This window comes from Oreochromis aureus, linkage group 10 (genome assembly GCF_013358895.1).
Source record: "Oreochromis aureus strain Israel breed Guangdong linkage group 10, ZZ_aureus, whole genome shotgun sequence".
In the NCBI taxonomy this organism is placed as follows: domain Eukaryota; kingdom Metazoa; phylum Chordata; class Actinopteri; order Cichliformes; family Cichlidae; genus Oreochromis; species Oreochromis aureus.
Window position 1 is genome coordinate 16,578,788 of NC_052951.1, and position 22,584 is coordinate 16,601,371.

General features: G+C 41.3%; 1 protein-coding gene and 3 long non-coding RNA genes across 4 annotated transcripts; all 4 read left to right on the top strand.

The window, feature by feature from the left end:
- Positions 1-924: 924 nt before the first annotated feature.
- Positions 925-9,464, top strand: LOC120442343 (histone-lysine N-methyltransferase SETD5-like). Its single transcript, XM_039618761.1, has 14 exons — positions 925-979; positions 1,674-1,799; positions 1,883-2,045; positions 2,162-2,354; positions 2,568-2,669; positions 3,502-3,573; positions 4,915-5,016; positions 5,848-5,919; positions 6,088-6,132; positions 7,024-7,095; positions 7,264-7,365; positions 8,200-8,271; positions 8,439-8,540; positions 9,378-9,464. The coding sequence occupies exons 2-14, from the start codon at positions 1,697-1,699 to the stop codon at positions 9,462-9,464; spliced, it is 1,287 nt and encodes a 428-aa protein (XP_039474695.1). The 5' UTR covers positions 925-979; positions 1,674-1,696.
- A 196-nt stretch (positions 9,465-9,660) lies between these two features.
- Positions 9,661-10,844, top strand: LOC120442191. Its single transcript, XR_005614557.1, has 3 exons — positions 9,661-9,720; positions 10,552-10,623; positions 10,791-10,844. It is a non-coding gene; the product is annotated as an uncharacterized LOC120442191 (long non-coding RNA).
- LOC120442190 lies at positions 10,834-12,056 on the top strand. The gene is made up of 3 exons (XR_005614556.1): positions 10,834-10,892; positions 11,728-11,799; positions 11,967-12,056. It is a non-coding gene; the product is annotated as an uncharacterized LOC120442190 (long non-coding RNA).
- A 6,550-nt stretch (positions 12,057-18,606) lies between these two features.
- On the top strand, positions 18,607-20,101 carry LOC120442195. The gene is made up of 3 exons (XR_005614564.1): positions 18,607-19,521; positions 19,837-19,992; positions 20,071-20,101. It is a non-coding gene; the product is annotated as an uncharacterized LOC120442195 (long non-coding RNA).
- The last annotated feature ends 2,483 nt before the right edge of the window (positions 20,102-22,584 follow it).

Here is a 22,584-nt window from a genome sequence, read left to right on the forward strand (position 1 = left end):
GAGACTGCTCACCCAGGGACCCATGCTCTTTAATATCATCTCATCCAGCTGATAGAAATGCATTCTATTTTCTCTCTGTTCATTCAGGTTTCTTATGCTTAGCTGAACATATTCTGTAGCCCTCTATCAAAACCTATACATAGAAGTTATGTATGAATTTGTGTTTTCAGTATGGAAAATAATTGCTAAGTAAGTGTGTATGTGTGTGTGTGTGTGTGTGTGTGGGTGTGGTGTGGTTGGGGGGGATCAGTGTCAGTGGTTTGCACAGAGTAACCGAAATGCACTGCGTGTGCACTCCTGGCTGTTGATAAACGGAGAGCCTGAAGACTGAGTGAGCATAAGAGGGCTTTTTTTCTCCCTCCTGTTATTTTGATCCTTCCTGATTTATCCAAAACATCACACTAAACTATTAAAGAATGTGTGTGTGTGTGTGTGTGTGTGTGTGTGTGTGTGTGTGTGTGTGTGTGTGTGTGTGTGTGTGTGTGTGTGTGTGCGTGCGTCTATGTGGTCTGGATGGACATTTGACCTGACGCTGTACCTGGGCTACAGGGACATTTCGACTTTTTGCTGTGTATTCATGTGTCCCCTAAAACATGAATTGTAAATGCATTTTTAAGTGTCTAAATAATAATTTTTCTACTTCTTATGAGGTCATTATTTATCTTTTGACCTGTATTTGCTTAAACTCTAGTGTAAATTTATTTATTAAACTATAATTAAAAGATTTTCTGATTTTCTTAAAAGTCCACCTATACCACTCATCTGATTTTTGTGTATTCCAGTTTATTGCACAGCGACGTTTCGAGTTAGAGTGGATGTGTGTAAGTACTACAATTTAATACACGTTTTCAATACACACGGCCGGAAGTCATTGTGATTGGTAGGCTATATATAGGCGGTACCTACCGGATACGATTTGCGCGTGCCCTTTAACAAGTACATGTCGACGGCAATACGAAGACTGATTAAAAGCACAAAGGTAAGCCTTTTTAATGTAAAATGCACCATGACTTTAATACTATATGAAATTATAGGTGCACAGGCTTATATTAAACTGTTTTAATATATGCTTTATGGACTGTTAGCTAGTTTTTGAAGAAGTAAAACTGCCTCAGCGTTTGTCATTGAGTAAATAAAATAGGGCTGATGACTAACCGCGTCAACGCGATAAAGCGGGCTAACCCGTGTTAGGATTTACTCGGTGTTAAAGCATTAATGTGGCTTAAACGTGTTAATGCCGACATCGCGACTAACGTGATTAACAATTAAACCAGCGCAGTCTGAGTCAAAATCCCTGATGTCGCTGTCAGCTAATTTCGGGCAGTTTGTCCAATGTCTGTCCATTCTGCTGACAGCCCTAAAATAAAAGCAAGGGGTATAAGTGTATTTAATCGTGTATTTATTTATATGCCTGAATTAAAAACTTCTTACAATTTTGATGCCTAAGCTTTCTCAGTACTTGTATCACTCTCTGCAGTCGCCATTACAGAAATGTCACATGTCGCCATTTTGAGAACTTGGCTTTTAACATTTTAAAAGAAGGCATAAATTAGGACTATGAATAAGTCAGCTGTGTTTATGCTGTAAACTACACTACTGCTAGTTCCACTACTACTGATGATGATGACAATGATGACGATAATCGTAATACTTTATATGCTTTGGTAATACAGGCAATCAAAACGTACAGGAGAACATGCGAAGGAGACGCATTCCTCCACGGGAGGATGCAGTCTGTCATGTTTCTGCTGGAAGGGACAAACTGGGACTTGATATCCACTACATAAATGCCTTCAAAGGTAAGTTGGTCTTTAGTTTGGATTAGATTTGGAGTTTGTCACTTTGTCTTTTGTCACTCACTTGGTATGCCTCTGCAATTCAGGTCGGGGCATTTTCACGACTGTTCCATTCCAAAAAGGAGACTTCCTTTTGGAATACAGAGGTAAACTCATACCAAAAGAAGAATGTGAGCGGAGACACAGTGTTTATCATGACAGCCTGAAGGTGTTCATGTTTGAATTCAAGTTTGATGGAAAACTCTGGTGGTGCGTATTATATCAGTGTAGTTTGATTAAGATTAAATTACACATTGCTTTTGATTTATGAAAAAAGCTTCCTAACAAAAACTAGTTAAGCTAATACTTTTTGCCTAACCCCACAGTGTGGATGCATCTCAAGAAGATGGGTCATTAGGCAGACTTGTCAACGACAACCACATCAGTCCAAGTGCTAAAATGAAAATATTAAATATCAATGGAAAGCCTCATCTATGCTTATTTGCAAGCAGAGACATAAGTCCAGGCGAAGAAATAGACTATAATTATGGTGACTCGGATTGGCCCTGGAGATGCAAGGTATTTCTACAATTGTACTTTTGGAACTGATAAATTGCATACCGTAAGCCATTGTTACATTTGTACCAACTCAAATTGGCTTAACGTGACTTAGGGCATCTAGTTTTCCATTGAAATTGAGTATCACCTACTGTGCCTTTGGTCACTATAGCAATGCAGCCGAGCATCCAGTGATATAAATGTATTTTCATTCTCTATCTGTTACACACGAAGGCTGAGACCAGCCAGATTGAGAAGACTGTGAGCTGCCTAAAGCCGCAACCAAACTGCATTCCAAACAATGATCTGGACCTGAAACATCCAGAGCCTGAAAGGGTAAATATAATCCAGTGTACCACTTAATGAGCTAATAATTTAATCTATAATCATTCTCTATGGATGCTGTGTGTGTGTGTTTGGCAGTCACCTGGGTGTAATGTGATTTACATGGACCGTGGCTTGTAGGTCCTTTTCATTGTTTCAAAGTGCAAGTCTGGATAACGTGTGTGTGTGTGTGTGTTAACCACCCAAATGTGACTTAGGAGGACCACACTGTTATTGGGGACTCCGTCAAAGTTTGCTTCATGGTGACATCACTCTGGTTTTAGGAGGGTCTTCTCTTATTTTTGACAGTTTGACCTACAGCACGCAGAACTGACTGCATGTGCTTTGTTTCTATGTTGAAATGGTTTGAAACTCAGGCTTGAACATTAAGATAGTACTATACAACTGCTTAACTTGTTTTAGGCACGTTTTACTGCTGTAGTGCATGGGTTCTCCCTGGCTGTGTACTCTGGCTTCTTCCCACAGTCCAAAGATGTAGCTTATGGGGTTAGGTTAACTGATGATTCAAAACTGCCCTTTGGTGTGGATGCAAATGCCTGTCCTTCCATGTTAGACTGGTGATCTGTCCAGGTTGTACTGCCCTTTGGTAGCTGGTATAGGCCCCAAACCTGCTACCCCACAATCCTGATAAGGATAAGTGAAAGAGGATGGATGATTGCCACGGAATCAGTTGTTAATTATTGTAGCCAGTATTTTTCAGAAGAAAACATTTGAGTGGAAAGCCCCCACACATGCAAATTAAAAACAGAAGCACAGGCCTGCCCAGTACTGTTGCAAGAAGAGCACTTGGTCTAATCTTTGTGTCATCTTTTCTTTGTTGCAGGATCTTGATGAAGAAATGCCTCAGCAAGGCTCAGAAGCCATGCATTCTTCTTCAGTGCAAGATTCTGAAGAGGTAACATTGACCTAGGACAGATTTTAATGAATGTTTCTCATGCACGATGTGTACCTTACGCTATTTTCCGATAGTGAAATGGTTTATTCATCCTCTTGAGTGATGCATTTTTAGTAACTGTCAGATTACTGTTCTTTTGTCTTCATTCTCTATCTGTTACACACGAAGACTGAGACCAGCCAGATTGAGAAGACTGTGAGCTGCCTAAAGCGCAAGAACCAAACTGCATTCCAAACAATGATCTGGACCTGAAACATCCGGAGCCTGAAAGGGTAAATATAATCCAGTGTACCACTTAATGAGCTAATAATTTAATCTATCATCATTCTCTATGGATGCTGTGTGTGTGTGTTTGGCAGTCACCTGGGTGTAATGTGATTTACATGGACCGTGGCTTGTAGGTCCTTTTCATTGTTTCAAAGTGCAAGTCTGGATAACGTGTGTGTGTGTGTGTGTTAACCACCCAAATGTGACTTAGGAGGACCACACTGTTATTGGGGACTCCGTCAAAGTTTGCTTCATGGTGACATCACTCTGGTTTTAGGAGGGTCTTCTTATTTTTTGACAGTTTGACCTACAGCACGCAGAACTGGCTGCATGTGCTTTGTTTCTATGTTGAAATGGTTTGAAACTCAGGCTTGAACATTAAGATAGTACTATACAACTGCTTAACTTGTTTTAGGCACGTTTACTGCTGTAGTGCATGGGTTCTCCTGGCTGTGTACTCTGGCTTCTTCCCACAGTCCAAAGATGTAGCTTATGGGGTTAGGTTAACTGATGATTCAAAACTGCCCTTTGGTGTGGATGCAAATGCCTGTCCTTCCATGTTAGACTGGTGATCTGTCCAGGTTGTACTGCCCTTTGGTAGCTGGTATAGGCCCCAAACCTGCTACCCCACAATCCTGATAAGGATAAGTGAAAGAGGATGGATGATTGCCACGGAATCAGTTGTTAATTATTGTAGCCAGTATTTTTCAGAAGAAAACATTTGAGTGGAAAGCCCCCCACACATGCAAATTAAAAACAGAAGCACAGGCCTGCCCAGTACTGTTGCAAGAAGAGCACTTGGTCTAATCTTTGTGTCATCTTTTCTTTGTTGCAGGATCTTGATGAAGAAATGCCTCAGCAAGGCTCAGAAGCCATGCATTCTTCTTCAGTGCAAGATTCTGAAGAGGTAACATTGACCTAGGACAGATTTTAATGAATGTTTCTCATGCACGATGTGTACCTTTACGCTATTTTCCGATAGTGAAATGGTTTATTCATCCTCTTGAGTGATGCATTTTAGTAACTGTCAGATTACTGTTCTTTGTCTTCATTCTCTATCTGTTACACACGAAGACTGAGACCAGCCAGATTGAGAAGACTGTGAGCTGCCTAAAGCCGCAACCAAACTGCATTCCAAACAATGATCTGGACCTGAAACATCCGGAGCCTGAAAGGGTAAATATAATCCAGTGTACCACTTAATGAGCTAATAATTTAATCTATCATCATTCTCTATGGATGCTGTGTGTGTGTGTTTGGCAGTCACCTGGGTGTAATGTGATTTACATGGACCGTGGCTTGTAGGTCCTTTTCATTGTTTCAAAGTGCAAGTCTGGATAACGTGTGTGTGTGTGTGTGTTAACCACCCAAATGTGACTTAGGAGGACCACACTGTTATTGGGGACTCCGTCAAAGTTTGCTTCATGGTGACATCACTCTGGTTTTAGGAGGGTCTTCTCTTATTTTTTGACAGTTTGACCTACAGCACGCAGAACTGGCTGCATGTGCTTTGTTTCTATGTTGAAATGGTTTGAAACTCAGGCTTGAACATTAAGATAGTACTATACAACTGCTTAACTTGTTTTAGGCACGTTTTACTGCTGTAGTGCATGGGTTCTCCTGGCTGTGTACTCTGGCTTCTTCCCACAGTCCAAAGATGTAGCTTATGGGGTTAGGTTAACTGATGATTCAAAACTGCCCTTTGGTGTGGATGCAAATGCCTGTCCTTCCATGTTAGACTGGTGATCTGTCCAGGTTGTACTGCCCTTTGGTAGCTGGTATAGGCCCCAAACCTGCTACCCCACAATCCTGATAAGGATAAGTGAAAGAGGATGGATGATTGCCACGGAATCAGTTGTTAATTATTGTAGCCAGTATTTTTCAGAAGAAAACATTTGAGTGGAAAGCCCCCCACATGCAAATTAAAAACAGAAGCACAGGCCTGCCCAGTACTGTTGCAAGAAGAGCACTTGGTCTAATCTTTGTGTCATCTTTTCTTTGTTGCAGGATCTTGATGAAGAAATGCCTCAGCAAGGCTCAGAAGCCATGCATTCTTCTTCAGTGCAAGATTCTGAAGAGGTAACATTGACCTAGGACAGATTTTAATGAATGTTTCTCATGCACGATGTGTACCTTACGCTATTTTCCGATAGTGAAATGGTTTATTCATCCTCTTGAGTGATGCATTTTTAGTAACTGTCAGATTACTGTTCTTTTGTCTTCATTCTCTATCTGTTACACACGAAGACTGAGACCAGCCAGATTGAGAAGACTGTGAGCTGCCTAAAGCACGCAACCAAACTGCATTCCAAACAATGATCTGGACCTGAAACATCCGGAGCCTGAAAGGGTAAATATAATCCAGTGTACCACTTAATGAGCTAATAATTTAATCTATCATCATTCTCTATGGATGCTGTGTGTGTGTGTTTGGCAGTCACCTGGGTGTAATGTGATTTACATGGACCGTGGCTTGTAGGTCCTTTTCATTGTTTCAAAGTGCAAGTCTGGATAACGTGTGTGTGTGTGTGTGTGTTAACCACCCAAATGTGACTTAGGAGGACCACACTGTTATTGGGGACTCCGTCAAAGTTTGCTTCATGGTGACATCACTCTGGTTTTAGGAGGGTCTTCTCTTATTTTTGACAGTTTGACCTACAGCACGCAGAACTGACTGCATGTGCTTTGTTTCTATGTTGAAATGGTTTGAAACTCAGGCTTGAACATTAAGATAGTACTATACAACTGCTTTACTTGTTTTAGGCACGTTTTACTGCTGTAGTGCATGGGTTCTCCTGGCTGTGTACTCTGGCTTCTTCCCACAGTCCAAAGATGTAGCTTATGGGGTTAGGTTAACTGATGATTCAAAACTGCCCTTTGGTGTGGATGCAAATGCCTGTCCTTCCATGTTAGACTGGTGATCTGTCCAGGTTGTACTGCCCTTTGGTAGCTGGTATAGGCCCCAAACCTGCTACCCCACAATCCTGATAAGGATAAGTGAAAGAGGATGGATGATTGCCACGGAATCAGTTGTTAATTATTGTAGCCAGTATTTTTCAGAAGAAAACATTTGAGTGGAAAGCCCCCACACATGCAAATTAAAAACAGAAGCACAGGCCTGCCCAGTACTGTTGCAAGAAGAGCACTTGGTCTAATCTTTGTGTCATCTTTTCTTTGTTGCAGGATCTTGATGAAGAAATGCCTCAGCAAGGCTCAGAAGCCATGCATTCTTCTTCAGTGCAAGATTCTGAAGAGGTAACATTGACCTAGGACAGATTTTAATGAATGTTTCTCATGCACGATGTGTACCTTACGCTATTTTCCGATAGTGAAATGGTTTATTCATCCTCTTGAGTGATGCATTTTTAGTAACTGTCAGATTACTGTTCTTTTGTCTTCATTCTCTATCTGTTACACACGAAGACTGAGACCAGCCAGATTGAGAAGACTGTGAGCTGCCTAAAGCCGCAACCAAACTGCATTCCAAACAATGATCTGGACCTGAAACATCCGGAGCCTGAAAGGGTAAATATAATCCAGTGTACCACTTAATGAGCTAATAATTTAATCTATCATCATTCTCTATGGATGCTGTGTGTGTGTGTGTTTGGCAGTCACCTGGGTGTAATGTGATTTACATGGACCGTGGCTTGTAGGTCCTTTTCATTGTTTCAAAGTGCAAGTCTGGATAACGTGTGTGTGTGTGTGTGTTAACCACCCAAATGTGACTTAGGAGGACCACACTGTTATTGGGGACTCCGTCAAAGTTTGCTTCATGGTGACATCACTCTGGTTTTAGGAGGGTCTTCTCTTATTTTTGACAGTTTGACCTACAGCACGCAGAACTGACTGCATGTGCTTTGTTTCTATGTTGAAATGGTTTGAAACTCAGGCTTGAACATTAAGATAGTACTATACAACTGCTTTACTTGTTTTAGGCACGTTTTACTGCTGTAGTGCATGGGTTCTCCCTGGCTGTGTACTCTGGCTTCTTCCCACAGTCCAAAGATGTAGCTTATGGGGTTAGGTTAACTGATGATTCAAAACTGCCCTTTGGTGTGGATGCAAATGCCTGTCCTTCCATGTTAGACTGGTGATCTGTCCAGGTTGTACTGCCCTTTGGTAGCTGGTATAGGCCCCAAACCTGCTACCCCACAATCCTGATAAGGATAAGTGAAAGAGGATGGATGATTGCCACGGAATCAGTTGTTAATTATTGTAGCCAGTATTTTTTCAGAAGAAAACATTTGAGTGGAAAGCCCCCACACATGCAAATTAAAACAGAAGCACAGGCCTGCCCAGTACTGTTGCAAGAAGAGCACTTGGTCTAATCTTTGTGTCATCTTTTCTTTGTTGCAGGATCTTGATGAAGAAATGCCTCAGCAAGGCTCAGAAGCCATGCATTCTTCTTCAGTGCAAGATTCTGAAGAGGTAACATTGACCTAGGACAGATTTTAATGAATGTTTCTCATGCACGATGTGTACCTTACGCTATTTTCCGATAGTGAAATGGTTTATTCATCCTCTTGAGTGATGCATTTTAGTAACTGTCAGATTACTGTTCTTTTGTCTTCATTCTCTATCTGTTACACACGAAGACTGAGACCAGCCAGATTGAGAAGACTGTGAGCTGCCTAAAGCCGCAACCAAACTGCATTCCAAACAATGATCTGGACCTGAAACATCCGGAGCCTGAAAGGGTAAATATAATCCAGTGTACCACTTAATGAGCTAATAATTTAATCTATCATCATTCTCTATGGATGCTGTGTGTGTGTGTTTGGCAGTCACCTGGGTGTAATGTGATTTACATGGACCGTGGCTTGTAGGTCCTTTTCATTGTTTCAAAGTGCAAGTCTGGATAACGTGTGTGTGTGTGTGTGTGTTAACCACCCAAATGTGACTTAGGAGGACCACACTGTTATTGGGGGACTCCGTCAAAGTTTGCTTCATGGTGACATCACTCTGGTTTTAGGAGGGGTCTTCTCTTATTTTTTGACAGTTTGACCTACAGCACGCAGAACTGACTGCATGTGCTTTGTTTCTATGTTGAAATGGTTTGAAACTCAGGCTTGAACATTAAGATAGTACTATACAACTGCTTTACTTGTTTTAGGCACGTTTTACTGCTGTAGTGCATGGGTTCTCCCTGGCTGTGTACTCTGGCTTCTTCCCACAGTCCAAAGATGTAGCTTATGGGGTTAGGTTAACTGATGATTCAAAACTGCCCTTTGGTGTGGATGCAAATGCCTGTCCTTCCATGTTAGACTGGTGATCTGTCCAGGTTGTACTGCCCTTTGGTAGCTGGTATAGGCCCCAAACCTGCTACCCCACAATCCTGATAAGGATAAGTGAAAGAGGATGGATGATTGCCACGGAATCAGTTGTTAATTATTGTAGCCAGTATTTTTCAGAAGAAAACATTTGAGTGGAAAGCCCCCACACATGCAAATTAAAAACAGAAGCACAGGCCTGCCCAGTACTGTTGCAAGAAGAGCACTTGGTCTAATCTTTGTGTCATCTTTTCTTTGTTGCAGGATCTTGATGAAGAAATGCCTCAGCAAGGCTCAGAAGCCATGCATTCTTCTTCAGTGCAAGATTCTGAAGAGGTAACATTGACCTAGGACAGATTTTAATGAATGTTTCTCATGCACGATGTGTACCTTACGCTATTTTCCGATAGTGAAATGGTTTATTCATCCTCTTGAGTGATGCATTTTTAGTAACTGTCAGATTACTGTTCTTTTGTCTTCATTCTCTATCTGTTACACACGAAGACTGAGACCAGCCAGATTGAGAAGACTGTGAGCTGCCTAAAGTCCGCAACCAAACTGCATTCCAAACAATGATCTGGACCTGAAACATCCGGAGCCTGAAAGGGTAAATATAATCCAGTGTACCACTTAATGAGCTAATAATTTAATCTATCATCATTCTCTATGGATGCTGTGTGTGTGTTTGGCAGTCACCTGGGTGTAATGTGATTTACATGGACCGTGGCTTGTAGGTCCTTTTCATTGTTTCAAAGTGCAAGTCTGGATAACGTGTGTGTGTGTGTGTGTGTTAACCACCCAAATGTGACTTAGGAGGACCACACTGTTATTGGGGACTCGTCAAAGTTTGCTTCATGGTGACATCACTCTGGTTTTAGGAGGGTCTTCTTATTTTTTGACAGTTTGACCTACAGCACGCAGAACTGACTGCATGTGCTTTGTTTCTATGTTGAAATGGTTTGAAACTCAGGCTTGAACATTAAGATAGTACTATACAACTGCTTTACTTGTTTTAGGCACGTTTTACTGCTGTAGTGCATGGGTTCTCCTGGCTGTGTACTCTGGCTTCTTCCCACAGTCCAAAGATGTAGCTTATGGGGTTAGGTTAACTGATGATTCAAAACTGCCCTTTGGTGTGGATGCAAATGCCTGTCCTTCCATGTTAGACTGGTGATCTGTCCAGGTTGTACTGCCCTTTGGTAGCTGGTATAGGCCCCAAACCTGCTACCCCACAATCCTGATAAGGATAAGTGAAAGAGGATGGATGATTGCCACGGAATCAGTTGTTAATTATTGTAGCCAGTATTTTTCAGAAGAAAACATTTGAGTGGAAAGCCCCCCCACACATGCAAATTAAAAACAGAAGCACAGGCCTGCCCAGTACTGTTGCAAGAAGAGCACTTGGTCTAATCTTTGTGTCATCTTTTCTTTGTTGCAGGATCTTGATGAAGAAATGCCTCAGCAAGGCTCAGAAGCCATGCATTCTTCTTCAGTGCAAGATTCTGAAGAGGTAACATTGACCTAGGACAGATTTTAATGAATGTTTCTCATGCACGATGTGTACCTTACGCTATTTTCCGATAGTGAAATGGTTTATTCATCCTCTTGAGTGATGCATTTTAGTAACTGTCAGATTACTGTTCTTTTGTCTTCATTCTCTATCTGTTACACACGAAGACTGAGACCAGCCAGATTGAGAAGACTGTGAGCTGCCTAAAGTCGCAACCAAACTGCATTCCAAACAATGATCTGGACCTGAAACATCCGGAGCCTGAAAGGGTAAATATAATCCAGTGTACCACTTAATGAGCTAATAATTTAATCTATCATCATTCTCTATGGATGCTGTGTGTGTGTGTGTTTGGCAGTCACCTGGGTGTAATGTGATTTACATGGACCGTGGCTTGTAGGTCCTTTTCATTGTTTCAAAGTGCAAGTCTGGATAACGTGTGTGTGTGTGTGTGTTAACCACCCAAATGTGACTTAGGAGGACCACACTGTTATTGGGGACTCCGTCAAAGTTTGCTTCATGGTGACATCACTCTGGTTTTAGGAGGGTCTTCTCTTATTTTTGACAGTTTGACCTACAGCACGCAGAACTGACTGCATGTGCTTTGTTTCTATGTTGAAATGGTTTGAAACTCAGGCTTGAACATTAAGATAGTACTATACAACTGCTTTACTTGTTTTAGGCACGTTTTACTGCTGTAGTGCATGGGTTCTCCCTGGCTGTGTACTCTGGCTTCTTCCCACAGTCCAAAGATGTAGCTTATGGGGTTAGGGTTAACTGATGATTCAAAACTGCCCTTTGGTGTGGATGCAAATGCCTGTCCTTCCATGTTAGACTGGTGATCTGTCCAGGTTGTACTGCCCTTTGGTAGCTGGTATAGGCCCCAAACCTGCTACCCCACAATCCTGATAAGGATAAGTGAAAGAGGATGGATGATTGCCACGGAATCAGTTGTTAATTATTGTAGCCAGTATTTTTCAGAAGAAAACATTTGAGTGGAAAGCCCCCACACATGCAAATTAAAAACAGAAGCACAGGCCTGCCCAGTACTGTTGCAAGAAGAGCACTTGGTCTAATCTTTGTGTCATCTTTTCTTTGTTGCAGGATCTTGATGAAGAAATGCCTCAGCAAGGCTCAGAAGCCATGCATTCTTCTTCAGTGCAAGATTCTGAAGAGGTAACATTGACCTAGGACAGATTTTAATGAATGTTTCTCATGCACGATGTGTACCTTACGCTATTTTCCGATAGTGAAATGGTTTATTCATCCTCTTGAGTGATGCATTTTAGTAACTGTCAGATTACTGTTCTTTTGTCTTCATTCTCTATCTGTTACACACGAAGACTGAGACCAGCCAGATTGAGAAGACTGTGAGCTGCCTAAAGCCGCAACCAAACTGCATTCCAAACAATGATCTGGACCTGAAACATCCGAGCCTGAAAGGGTAAATATAATCCAGTGTACCACTTAATGAGCTAATAATTTAATCTATCATCATTCTCTATGGATGCTGTGTGTGTGTGTTTGGCAGTCACCTGGGTGTAATGTGATTTACATGGACCGTGGCTTGTAGGTCCTTTTCATTGTTTCAAAGTGCAAGTCTGGATAACGTGTGTGTGTGTGTGTGTTAACCACCCAAATGTGACTTAGGAGGACCACACTGTTATTGGGGACTCCGTCAAAGTTTGCTTCATGGTGACATCACTCTGGTTTTAGGAGGGTCTTCTCTTATTTTTTTGACAGTTTGACCTACAGCACGCAGAACTGACTGCATGTGCTTTGTTTCTATGTTGAAATGGTTTGAAACTCAGGCTTGAACATTAAGATAGTACTATACAACTGCTTTACTTGTTTTAGGCACGTTTTACTGCTGTAGTGCATGGGTTCTCCCTGGCTGTGTACTCTGGCTTCTTCCCACAGTCCAAAGATGTAGCTTATGGGGTTAGGTTAACTGATGATTCAAAACTGCCCTTTGGTGTGGATGCAAATGCCTGTCCTTCCATGTTAGACTGGTGATCTGTCCAGGTTGTACTGCCCTTTGGTAGCTGGTATAGGCCCCAAACCTGCTACCCCACAATCCTGATAAGGATAAGTGAAAGAGGATGGATGATTGCCACGGAATCAGTTGTTAATTATTGTAGCCAGTATTTTTTCAGAAGAAAACATTTGAGTGGAAAGCCCCCCCACACATGCAAATTAAAAACAGAAGCACAGGCCTGCCCAGTACTGTTGCAAGAAGAGCACTTGGTCTAATCTTTGTGTCATCTTTTCTTTGTTGCAGGATCTTGATGAAGAAATGCCTCAGCAAGGCTCAGAAGCCATGCATTCTTCTTCAGTGCAAGATTCTGAAGAGGTAACATTGACCTAGGACAGATTTTAATGAATGTTTCTCATGCACGATGTGTACCTTACGCTATTTTCCGATAGTGAAATGGTTTATTCATCCTCTTGAGTGATGCATTTTTAGTAACTGTCAGATTACTGTTCTTTTGTCTTCATTCTCTATCTGTTACACACGAAGACTGAGACCAGCCAGATTGAGAAGACTGTGAGCTGCCTAAAGCCGCAACCAAACTGCATTCCAAACAATGATCTGGACCTGAAACATCCGGAGCCTGAAAGGGTAAATATAATCCAGTGTACCACTTAATGAGCTAATAATTTAATCTATCATCATTCTCTATGGATGCTGTGTGTGTGTGTTTGGCAGTCACCTGGGTGTAATGTGATTTACATGGACCGTGGCTTGTAGGTCCTTTTCATTGTTTCAAAGTGCAAGTCTGGATAACGTGTGTGTGTGTGTGTGTGTTAACCACCCAAATGTGACTTAGGAGGACCACACTGTTATTGGGGGACTCCGTCAAAGTTTGCTTCATGGTGACATCACTCTGGTTTTAGGAGGGTCTTCTCTTATTTTTGACAGTTTGACCTACAGCACGCAGAACTGACTGCATGTGCTTTGTTTCTATGTTGAAATGGTTTGAAACTCAGGCTTGAACATTAAGATAGTACTATACAACTGCTTTACTTGTTTTAGGCACGTTTTACTGCTGTAGTGCATGGGTTCTCCCTGGCTGTGTACTCTGGCTTCTTCCCACAGTCCAAAGATGTAGCTTATGGGGTTAGGTTAACTGATGATTCAAAACTGCCCTTTGGTGTGGATGCAAATGCCTGTCCTTCCATGTTAGACTGGTGATCTGTCCAGGTTGTACTGCCCTTTGGTAGCTGGTATAGGCCCCAAACCTGCTACCCCACAATCCTGATAAGGATAAGTGAAAGAGGATGGATGATTGCCACGGAATCAGTTGTTAATTATTGTAGCCAGTATTTTTCAGAAGAAAACATTTGAGTGGAAAGCCCCCACACATGCAAATTAAAAACAGAAGCACAGGCCTGCCCAGTACTGTTGCAAGAAGAGCACTTGGTCTAATCTTTGTGTCATCTTTTCTTTGTTGCAGGATCTTGATGAAGAAATGCCTCAGCAAGGCTCAGAAGCCATGCATTCTTCTTCAGTGCAAGATTCTGAAGAGGTAACATTGACCTAGGACAGATTTTAATGAATGTTTCTCATGCACGATGTGTACCTTACGCTATTTTCCGATAGTGAAATGGTTTATTCATCCTCTTGAGTGATGCATTTTTAGTAACTGTCAGATTACTGTTCTTTTGTCTTCATTCTCTATCTGTTACACACGAAGACTGAGACCAGCCAGATTGAGAAGACTGTGAGCTGCCTAAAGTCGCAACCAAACTGCATTCCAAACAATGATCTGGACCTGAAACATCCGGAGCCTGAAAGGGTAAATATAATCCAGTGTACCACTTAATGAGCTAATAATTTAATCTATCATCATTCTCTATGGATGCTGTGTGTGTGTTTGGCAGTCACCTGGGTGTAATGTGATTTACATGGACCGTGGCTTGTAGGTCCTTTTCATTGTTTCAAAGTGCAAGTCTGGATAACGTGTGTGTGTGTGTGTGTTAACCACCCAAATGTGACTTAGGAGGACCACACTGTTATTGGGGACTCCGTCAAAGTTTGCTTCATGGTGACATCACTCTGGTTTTAGGAGGGTCTTCTCTTATTTTTGACAGTTTGACCTACAGCACGCAGAACTGACTGCATGTGCTTTGTTTCTATGTTGAAATGGTTTGAAACTCAGGCTTGAACATTAAGATAGTACTATACAACTGCTTAACTTGTTTTAGGCATGTTTTACTGCTGTAGTGCATGGGTTCTCCTGGCTGTGTACTCTGGCTTCTTCCCACAGTCCAAAGATGTAGCTTATGGGGTTAGGTTAACTGATGATTCAAAACTGCCCTTTGGTGTGGATGCAAATGCCTGTCCTTCCATGTTAGACTGGTGATCTGTCCAGGTTGTACTGCCCTTTGGTAGCTGGTATAGGCCCCAAACCTGCTACCCCACAATCCTGATCAGGATAAGTGAAAGAGGATGGATGATTGCCACGGAATCAGTTGTTAATTGGAGTGAGAGGCTGTCGCAAGGTATCACATTGACAGACTCTAACACAGTCACACCTATGGGCAATTTAGAATTACCAGTCCAGCAAACCCCACTAACTGCATGTCTTTGGGCGGAAGTTGTAGTTGGCAGATACAAGTCGGGTGAGAGGCATTGTGCACCCACCATATTTGGAATAGAGGTTCCAGCCGCAAGGATAAGCAAATAAGGAAGGATTGTTTTATAAATTTTGTTGTTTTTTTTTTTTTACTCTGACCCACTCCACACAGATAAGAATGCATGTGCCATTTTTAAGAAGTTGCAGTGTTTTAAGTCAATTAACTATTCTAGATAACAACAAAGTGAAAGAATCAATTCCCTAATCCCAGTAAAATGGTTCCAGTAGAAAAAGTGAAGAGGTTGATTATGCTCAAATTTTATACTGGGATGAAGTGTATTAGTTGATATCTGCAACTGAATTGAAAACACCTCACCTTTCCAACTGTCCAAAACAAATAAATGTTGCAATATTTTGCTAACAGTGTCACAGTCATCGCCTGGTGTGCACAACAATATCATCTTTGGACAAGTGCATTCAGTGTGTGGGACCGGTTTCCTCCCTCAAGTGGCTTGGCTATAAGTGCAAAGGTGAGACATTTAGTGAATAGGTACAGTATATAGTAAAAAGCATTAATAGAGTTCAACAAGTTAAGACTACCTGAAATGAACACTGGTCCCTTTTAATCAGTGGGTGGTCACGTCTAATTAAAGAAATGTAGTATTACCTCTTTGTTGCAGGACCTTGTAAAATGGTATACTTGGGATTGTCCTCAATTCCCCATTCCATAACATAAACTGCTCAAAATAATAAAGGGAACACTTAAACAATCCGATGTAACTCAAAGTCATTCACACTTCTGTGAAATCAAACTGTTCACTTAGGAAGTAACACTGACAACCAGTTTCACATGCTGTTTTGCAAATAGAGTAGACGACAAGTGGAAATTATAGTCAATTCACCATAATAAAGGACTGGTTCTGCAGGTGTTGAACACAGACCACTTCTCAGCACCTATGCTTTCTGGCTGATGTTATGGTCACTTTTGAATGCTGGTGGTGATTTCATTTTAGTAGTAGCATGAGACAGAGTCTACAACCCACACAAGTGGCTCAGGTAGTGCAGCTCATCTAGTGTAGCACATCAATGTGAGCTGTGGCAAGAAGGTTTGCTGTGTCTGTTAATGTAGTGTCCAGAGCATGGAGGTGCTACCTGGATGTGGAGTAGGCCATAGGAGGGCAACAACCCAGCAGCATGACTGCTACCTCCACCTTTGTGCAAGGAGGAACAAGAGGAGCCCTGCAAAATGACCTCAAACAGGCCACAAATGTGCATCTGTCTGCTCAAATGGTCAGATGGCTTGAGGGTCCAGCGTCCACAAGTGGGGATTGAGCTTGCAGCCCAACACCATGCAGGACGTTTGTCATTTGCCAGAAAACACAAAGTTTGGCAACTCCGCACTGGCACCCTATGCTCCTCACAGCTGAAAGGAGGTTCAAACTGAGCACATGTGACAGTCTGGAGATGCCGTGGGGAACGTTCTGCTGCCTGCAACATCCTCCAGCATGATCATATTGGCAGTGGGTCAGTAATGGTGTGGGTGGCATTTCTGTGCCTGCCAGAGAGCCTGACTGTCATTAGGTAACAAGATAAGATCCTCGGACCCTTTGTGAGACCACATGCTGGTGTATTTGGCCCTGGGGTCCACCTAATGTGAGAGGACACTGGACCTCATGTGGCTGGAGTATGTCAGCAGTTCCTCCATGACAAAGGCATTGATGCTATGTACTGGCCCGCCTGTTCCCCAGACCTGAATCCAATTGAGCACATCTGGGACATCATGTCTCACCCATCCACCACAAACTGTCCAGGGGTTGGTGGATGCTTTAGTCCGGGTCTTGGAGGAGATCCTTCAGGAGACCGTCCGCCACCTCATCCCGAGCATGCCCAGGCATTGTAGGGAAGTCATACAGGCATCTGGAGGCCACACACATTCAACTACACATTTTCATGCCATTAAACTACCTAAAGAACAAAGTATTTAATAAGAAGAATTCATTCATTCATATCTGGGATGTCCTTTTTTGGGGGGTTAGCAGTGTATGTGTAGTCATTAAAATATCCTTAAGTGTGAACAGTTTGTTTTGTTTTTTCAGCATTTGACATTACTGCAATGCTTTGACAAAAAACTACTTCACTTAAATAGAACTGCAAAGCTAAATTAAGTCTATCAAAATGTGTTTCAGTTTGTTTAGGGTCTGGCACAAATCCTGCCTTGCAAAATTGGCAAATCAGAATTGTCACCAGTCAACACAGGTGTGTATCCCATTCATATTTGGCTTGACTTTTTCAGTTTATTTTTACCTGTCTAAAGTATTGATCAATTAAAATAACTTTTATTCTTACATTCCAGAAAGAAGAAATTTCTGAATATTCAGGGAGGATGGATTGCCACATTCAGTTCTGGATCAAATATCAAGCGATGATGATGGCAACCACAGCATATCAGAAGAAGAATATGTGCCAGATTCAGAGTCATATGATGAAGATTCAGATAAAGACATCTCATTATTGCCAAGCACATCAAAAGGTCTGCTATGCCAAGATGACATCTCCAAAGCGCATGAACAATCAGATTCAACAAATTTAATCCACAACTTGACAAAAGACAAGCCAGAAGATAAAAGTGAGCTTTGCGAAACTGAATCAGAAAAAATGACTTTAAGTAAAAGAAATTACTGCTATTTTTGTGGCAAACCACAAGCTAAAATTTCCCGCCACCTGAAAACGCACAAAACAGCTCCTGATGTTGTGCATGCATTTTCCCTGCCTAGAGACTCAAACGAGCGTAAAAGCCTGTTAGAGAAATTGAGAAATAAGGGAAATTTTAAGCATAATGCTGCAGTTTTGCATGGTGGAGTGGGACCACTGAAAGTGAAGAGAAGACCCAAGATTAAAGCAGTAGAGGAAAGTTTGCTCATTGCTTTTATTGTCAAGGGATGTATGTTCGCAAGGATCTTTGGAGACATGTCCGCAGATGTCCTAACAAACCAAAAGATGACACAGATAAAGAACCTGGAAGAACCAAAGTACTCGGCCTGGCTTTAACTCTGGAGTCTCAGTGTTATCCGCAGGTGTCAAGTGGAGTGTGGAAGGTTCTTGCTGTTATGAAACAAGATGAGATTGCCTCAGCTGTGCGAAATGACTTTACGGTTATTCAGTTTGCCCAGTCCCTCTACAATAAACATGGACAAGACCCTACAAAGTATGATTATATACGACAGAAGCTTCGTGAAGCGGGGACGTTTGTTGTTGTGTTCATGCACAGAATTCTCAGTGCATAACATGGAAGAAGCTATTAAGCCTGCTAACTTCCAGAGAGTTGTGCAAGCAGTAAAGAAAGTTTCAGGTTTTGATGAAGAGACACTGTCATACAAAACTCCAAGCCTTTGCGCTGAAACTGGGACATACACTGCATAAAATGTCTGACATTATCCATTGTCGTGCCCTCATGACAGAGGATGAAGCCCCAATCAAGTCCACTGATGGGTTCAAGAAGTTGTATGTCTCCAAATGGTCCGAGATGGTGTCTCACCGTGCCTTGAACACACTGAGCGAGGCAAAGTTTAACAAGCCATCAACATTGCCCTTTACAGAAGATGTTCGGATTCTCCATCACTACCTTCAAAAATCTGCAGAAAGTGCCTTTTGCAGCTTGGAGAACGAAGCCACAGCTCAGAATTATGCCCAACTTGCACAAGTTACACTCTCACAGATCATTGTGTTCAATCGAAGACGTTCTGGAGAGGTTTCAAAGATGCGCCTCAAAAGTTTTCTTGAAAGAGACAAAACAGCACTCCACACAGATGTTGCCATGGGGCTTTCAGAAATGGAACAGAGACTCTGTAACTATTTCTGTAGAATAGAAATAATGGGAAAAAGGGACAGAAATGTTCCAGTTCTGCTAACACCAAGCATGCTGGATGCTCTGTCACTACTGGTTAGTAGGAGGCCTGACTGTGGTATTTGTGCCACTAATATCTACCTCTTTGCAAGACCCCGATCAATGAGTCATTACAGAGGAATGGACTCCTTGCGTGTTCATGCATACCAGTGTGGAGCAAAGCACCCTGAGTATCTAAGATCGACACAGCTCAGAAAACATGTTGCCACACTCTCACAAGTCCTTAATTTGAAAACAATGAACTTGATCAGGTTGCAGATTTCCTGGGTCATGATATTCGCGTTCACCGCGAATTCTACAGATTACCAGTTCCCACAACACAGCTGGCCAAGATTTCCAAACTGCTTTTAACACTGGAAAAAGGACATCTTTCCCAGATCCAGGGGAAATCACTGGATGAGATCGAAATTGAAGGTTTGTATTGAAAGGAGCAAATATTAGGGCAGTAGTTGAATATTATGCTTTATCAACAGAATTAAAACCTAAAAGCACAGACCATTCTGTTAAATGTCCATGATTTAAGGTTCTTGAAGTCTGTTGTTTCATCACTTTGCAACATTTGGCAAACTGCAGAGTGGTGGCCTTAAATAGTAAAACTATGTACTGTGGAAAAGTATAATTTCAGTATTTGTTCTGTATTTTGTCATATGTCGTTGTTAATGTGAGGTTTTTGGGGGGTTTGTGTTTGTGTTGGGGTTTTTTTTTGTGTTTTTTCCCACAATTTCTCAGATGAAATTGCATTAAGTGATGCTGAAACAAAGGACAGTGAGAGTGAATCAGATGATGACACAGCACTCACAATGTCAGCGTGTGGCACCAGTGAGCCTGTACATGCAGTAGCTGATTCCACAAACACAGCGCAGCTACAAGACGCTGTAGATTGTGGTAAGTTACCACTAGCTTGATTTCTGTGGATAAAATGTTTGTAACAAATATTAAAACTTAATCAAATTGTGTAATCAGCAGATGAAGAACCACTCATAATGCCTGCAGCAGTGAGACTGCTGCTCCCTCTGAAGGTAAGGGTGCAGTTGGTTCTCTAAGCTTATGGACACGTTTTTGTAATTGCGCTGCAATTCTGTCTCTACACCACCACAATGGATTTTAAAATCAAACCATATCCATATGTGTTAAAGTAGACTTCCTGCTTTAATTCTAGGGATTTGACGGAATCATCACATCACAACCATTATGCATAGTCTATTATTCTTAGAAGCTCAAGGGTAATTGTATAGCTGACAAACAATTTAATGACTGGGTGAGGCCTGTCTACAGACTACTTCATGTGACATACTATGGTGCTTGCATGATGCATTCTCATTATCCAGTTAAGTAAGTAAAAAGGTTGATTCTGTTCATCTGAACGTAGTTTTTCAGTGGGAGAAATCAAATCAAATCACTTTTATTGTCACGTCACATGTGCAGGTACACTGGTACAGTACATGTGAGTGAAATTCTGTGTGCAAGCTTCACAAGCAACAGAGTTGTGCAAAATACAATAACGTAAAACAAGCAAAATATAAAATGGCTAATCTAAAAAAGTAATAAATATATGTACAATATATAAAGGTATATACATTACTGAATGTGTGTACTAAATATGTTTTCACGTGTGTGAGTGTGTGTATATAGTGTGTGTGTGTATATACATGTTTTACAAATGAAATAAAGTAAACAATAAAATAAGATATATAAAATATACAGAGGTTGGTATGTGCAAAACAGTGGCATTAATGTACAGTATGGAGTGCATAATGTTGAAGTTCCAGTAGTGAGGGTGAGGTGTCTATGAAGTGTTCAGCAGTCTGATGGCCTGGTGGAAAAAGCTGTCTCTCAGTCTGCTGGTACGGGACGGATGCTGCAGAACCTCCTTCCTGATGGAAGTAGTCTGAACAGTTTGTGGCTGGGGTGACTGGAGTCCTTGATGATCCTCCCGCTTTCCTCAGGCACCGCTTCCTGTAGATGTCTTGGAGGAGGGAAGCTCACCTCCAATTATCCGTTTCAGCACACCGCACTACTACTCTGGAGAGCTTTGCGGTTGTAAGCGGTGCTGTTGCCATACCAGGTGGTGATGCATCCAGTGAGGATGCTCTCAATGGCTCTCAAATGTTTCATCACTTAGATGTTTGTGCTTAAGGTTCTTGAATTGTTCATCATCTATTGTTTCATCACTTTGCAACATGTGGCAAACTGCAGAGTGGTGGCAAGAAGTCACTTGGATGAGTGACAAAATGTTTCTCCCACTGAAAACGCCACGTCCAGATTAACAGAATCAACGTTTTGGGATTTACTTACCTGGATGATTGAGCATGCATCAAGAGACTTTTATTCAATGTTTTATTCAGTCTTTTATTCACAGTGGAACACCAAATGTTGTCTCATTTTAGAAATTTGATAAATTTTCAAAGAGAATTTTAGCTCGCTTTTGATATTGATGGTACCAACACATTTCAGAAGTTAGGACAGGGTAACATCCATTCTTTTAAAAAGCAAATGATTTTGGGGGGTTTTTTTTGTTTGGTTTGTTTGTTTTTAACTACTACTTTATATATCTTCCAGATAAAAATGCTGCTCAATCCCACAATTCCCGAAGAGCTCCCAAAAAACATGTGGTCCAAGGCTGAGGTTGCTGCAGTGATGAGGCATTTTAAAGACCACATAAACGAAGGAAACTGGCCACCAAAATGAATGCAGTCATTGCAAATTGGTAGAAGATCCGGTGTTGGCAGGAAGAACAGTTCAAAACATAAGAGATTTTGTAAGAAACAGAGGATTAACTGCAAAAAGGCAGAAAAAAATGAACTAAAATAACTGTTTAGCCAGATGTGGTTTTACATCTTGGTCAGATTGCCGAACTGTTGTTAAAACTGACTTATTGTGCAGCAGGCTGCCTCACTGATGTTCTGTTTAAAGAAAAGTTCTTGTTAATTACAGAAGTAGTTTGTATTTCATAACTTTTAAATTTAATTTATTTAGTTTTTTTTTGACAGGTTCTTTAATATATATTTTTTGACAGGTTATATTGAAAATAAAAAATATAAATGCATATTTTCTCCCTTAATATTTACCTTTAAACTATTAAAATTCATTTTAAATGTTTTTAATTTTCTGTTTTCTATATTTTTATATTTCTGTGGTTAGCGTGGGCATTTTTGTCCATAGATTTCTTTTTATTTATGGTTAAAATTAATGTTCAGATCCAAGAACACTAATAAAATAATGTCCCAGTAATCCTGTGTCTTGTCAGATGTGTATTCATGGTAATGATGAGCTATTTAATAATGACATCATTGTCCCTTTAAAGTCCTGATATTGTTTTTTTGGACCTCATAGAACACATCGTTGTCAAGTGGACAATGTCTCCAGAAAACACAATAGAGTCTGGTTGGTGTGTATCAGTGTATCTAGACTTCTATAGGGAGTGTATTGGGTCTGAAGTGACCCAAATTTTTTCAGATTTTTTTCGAACACTTTAAC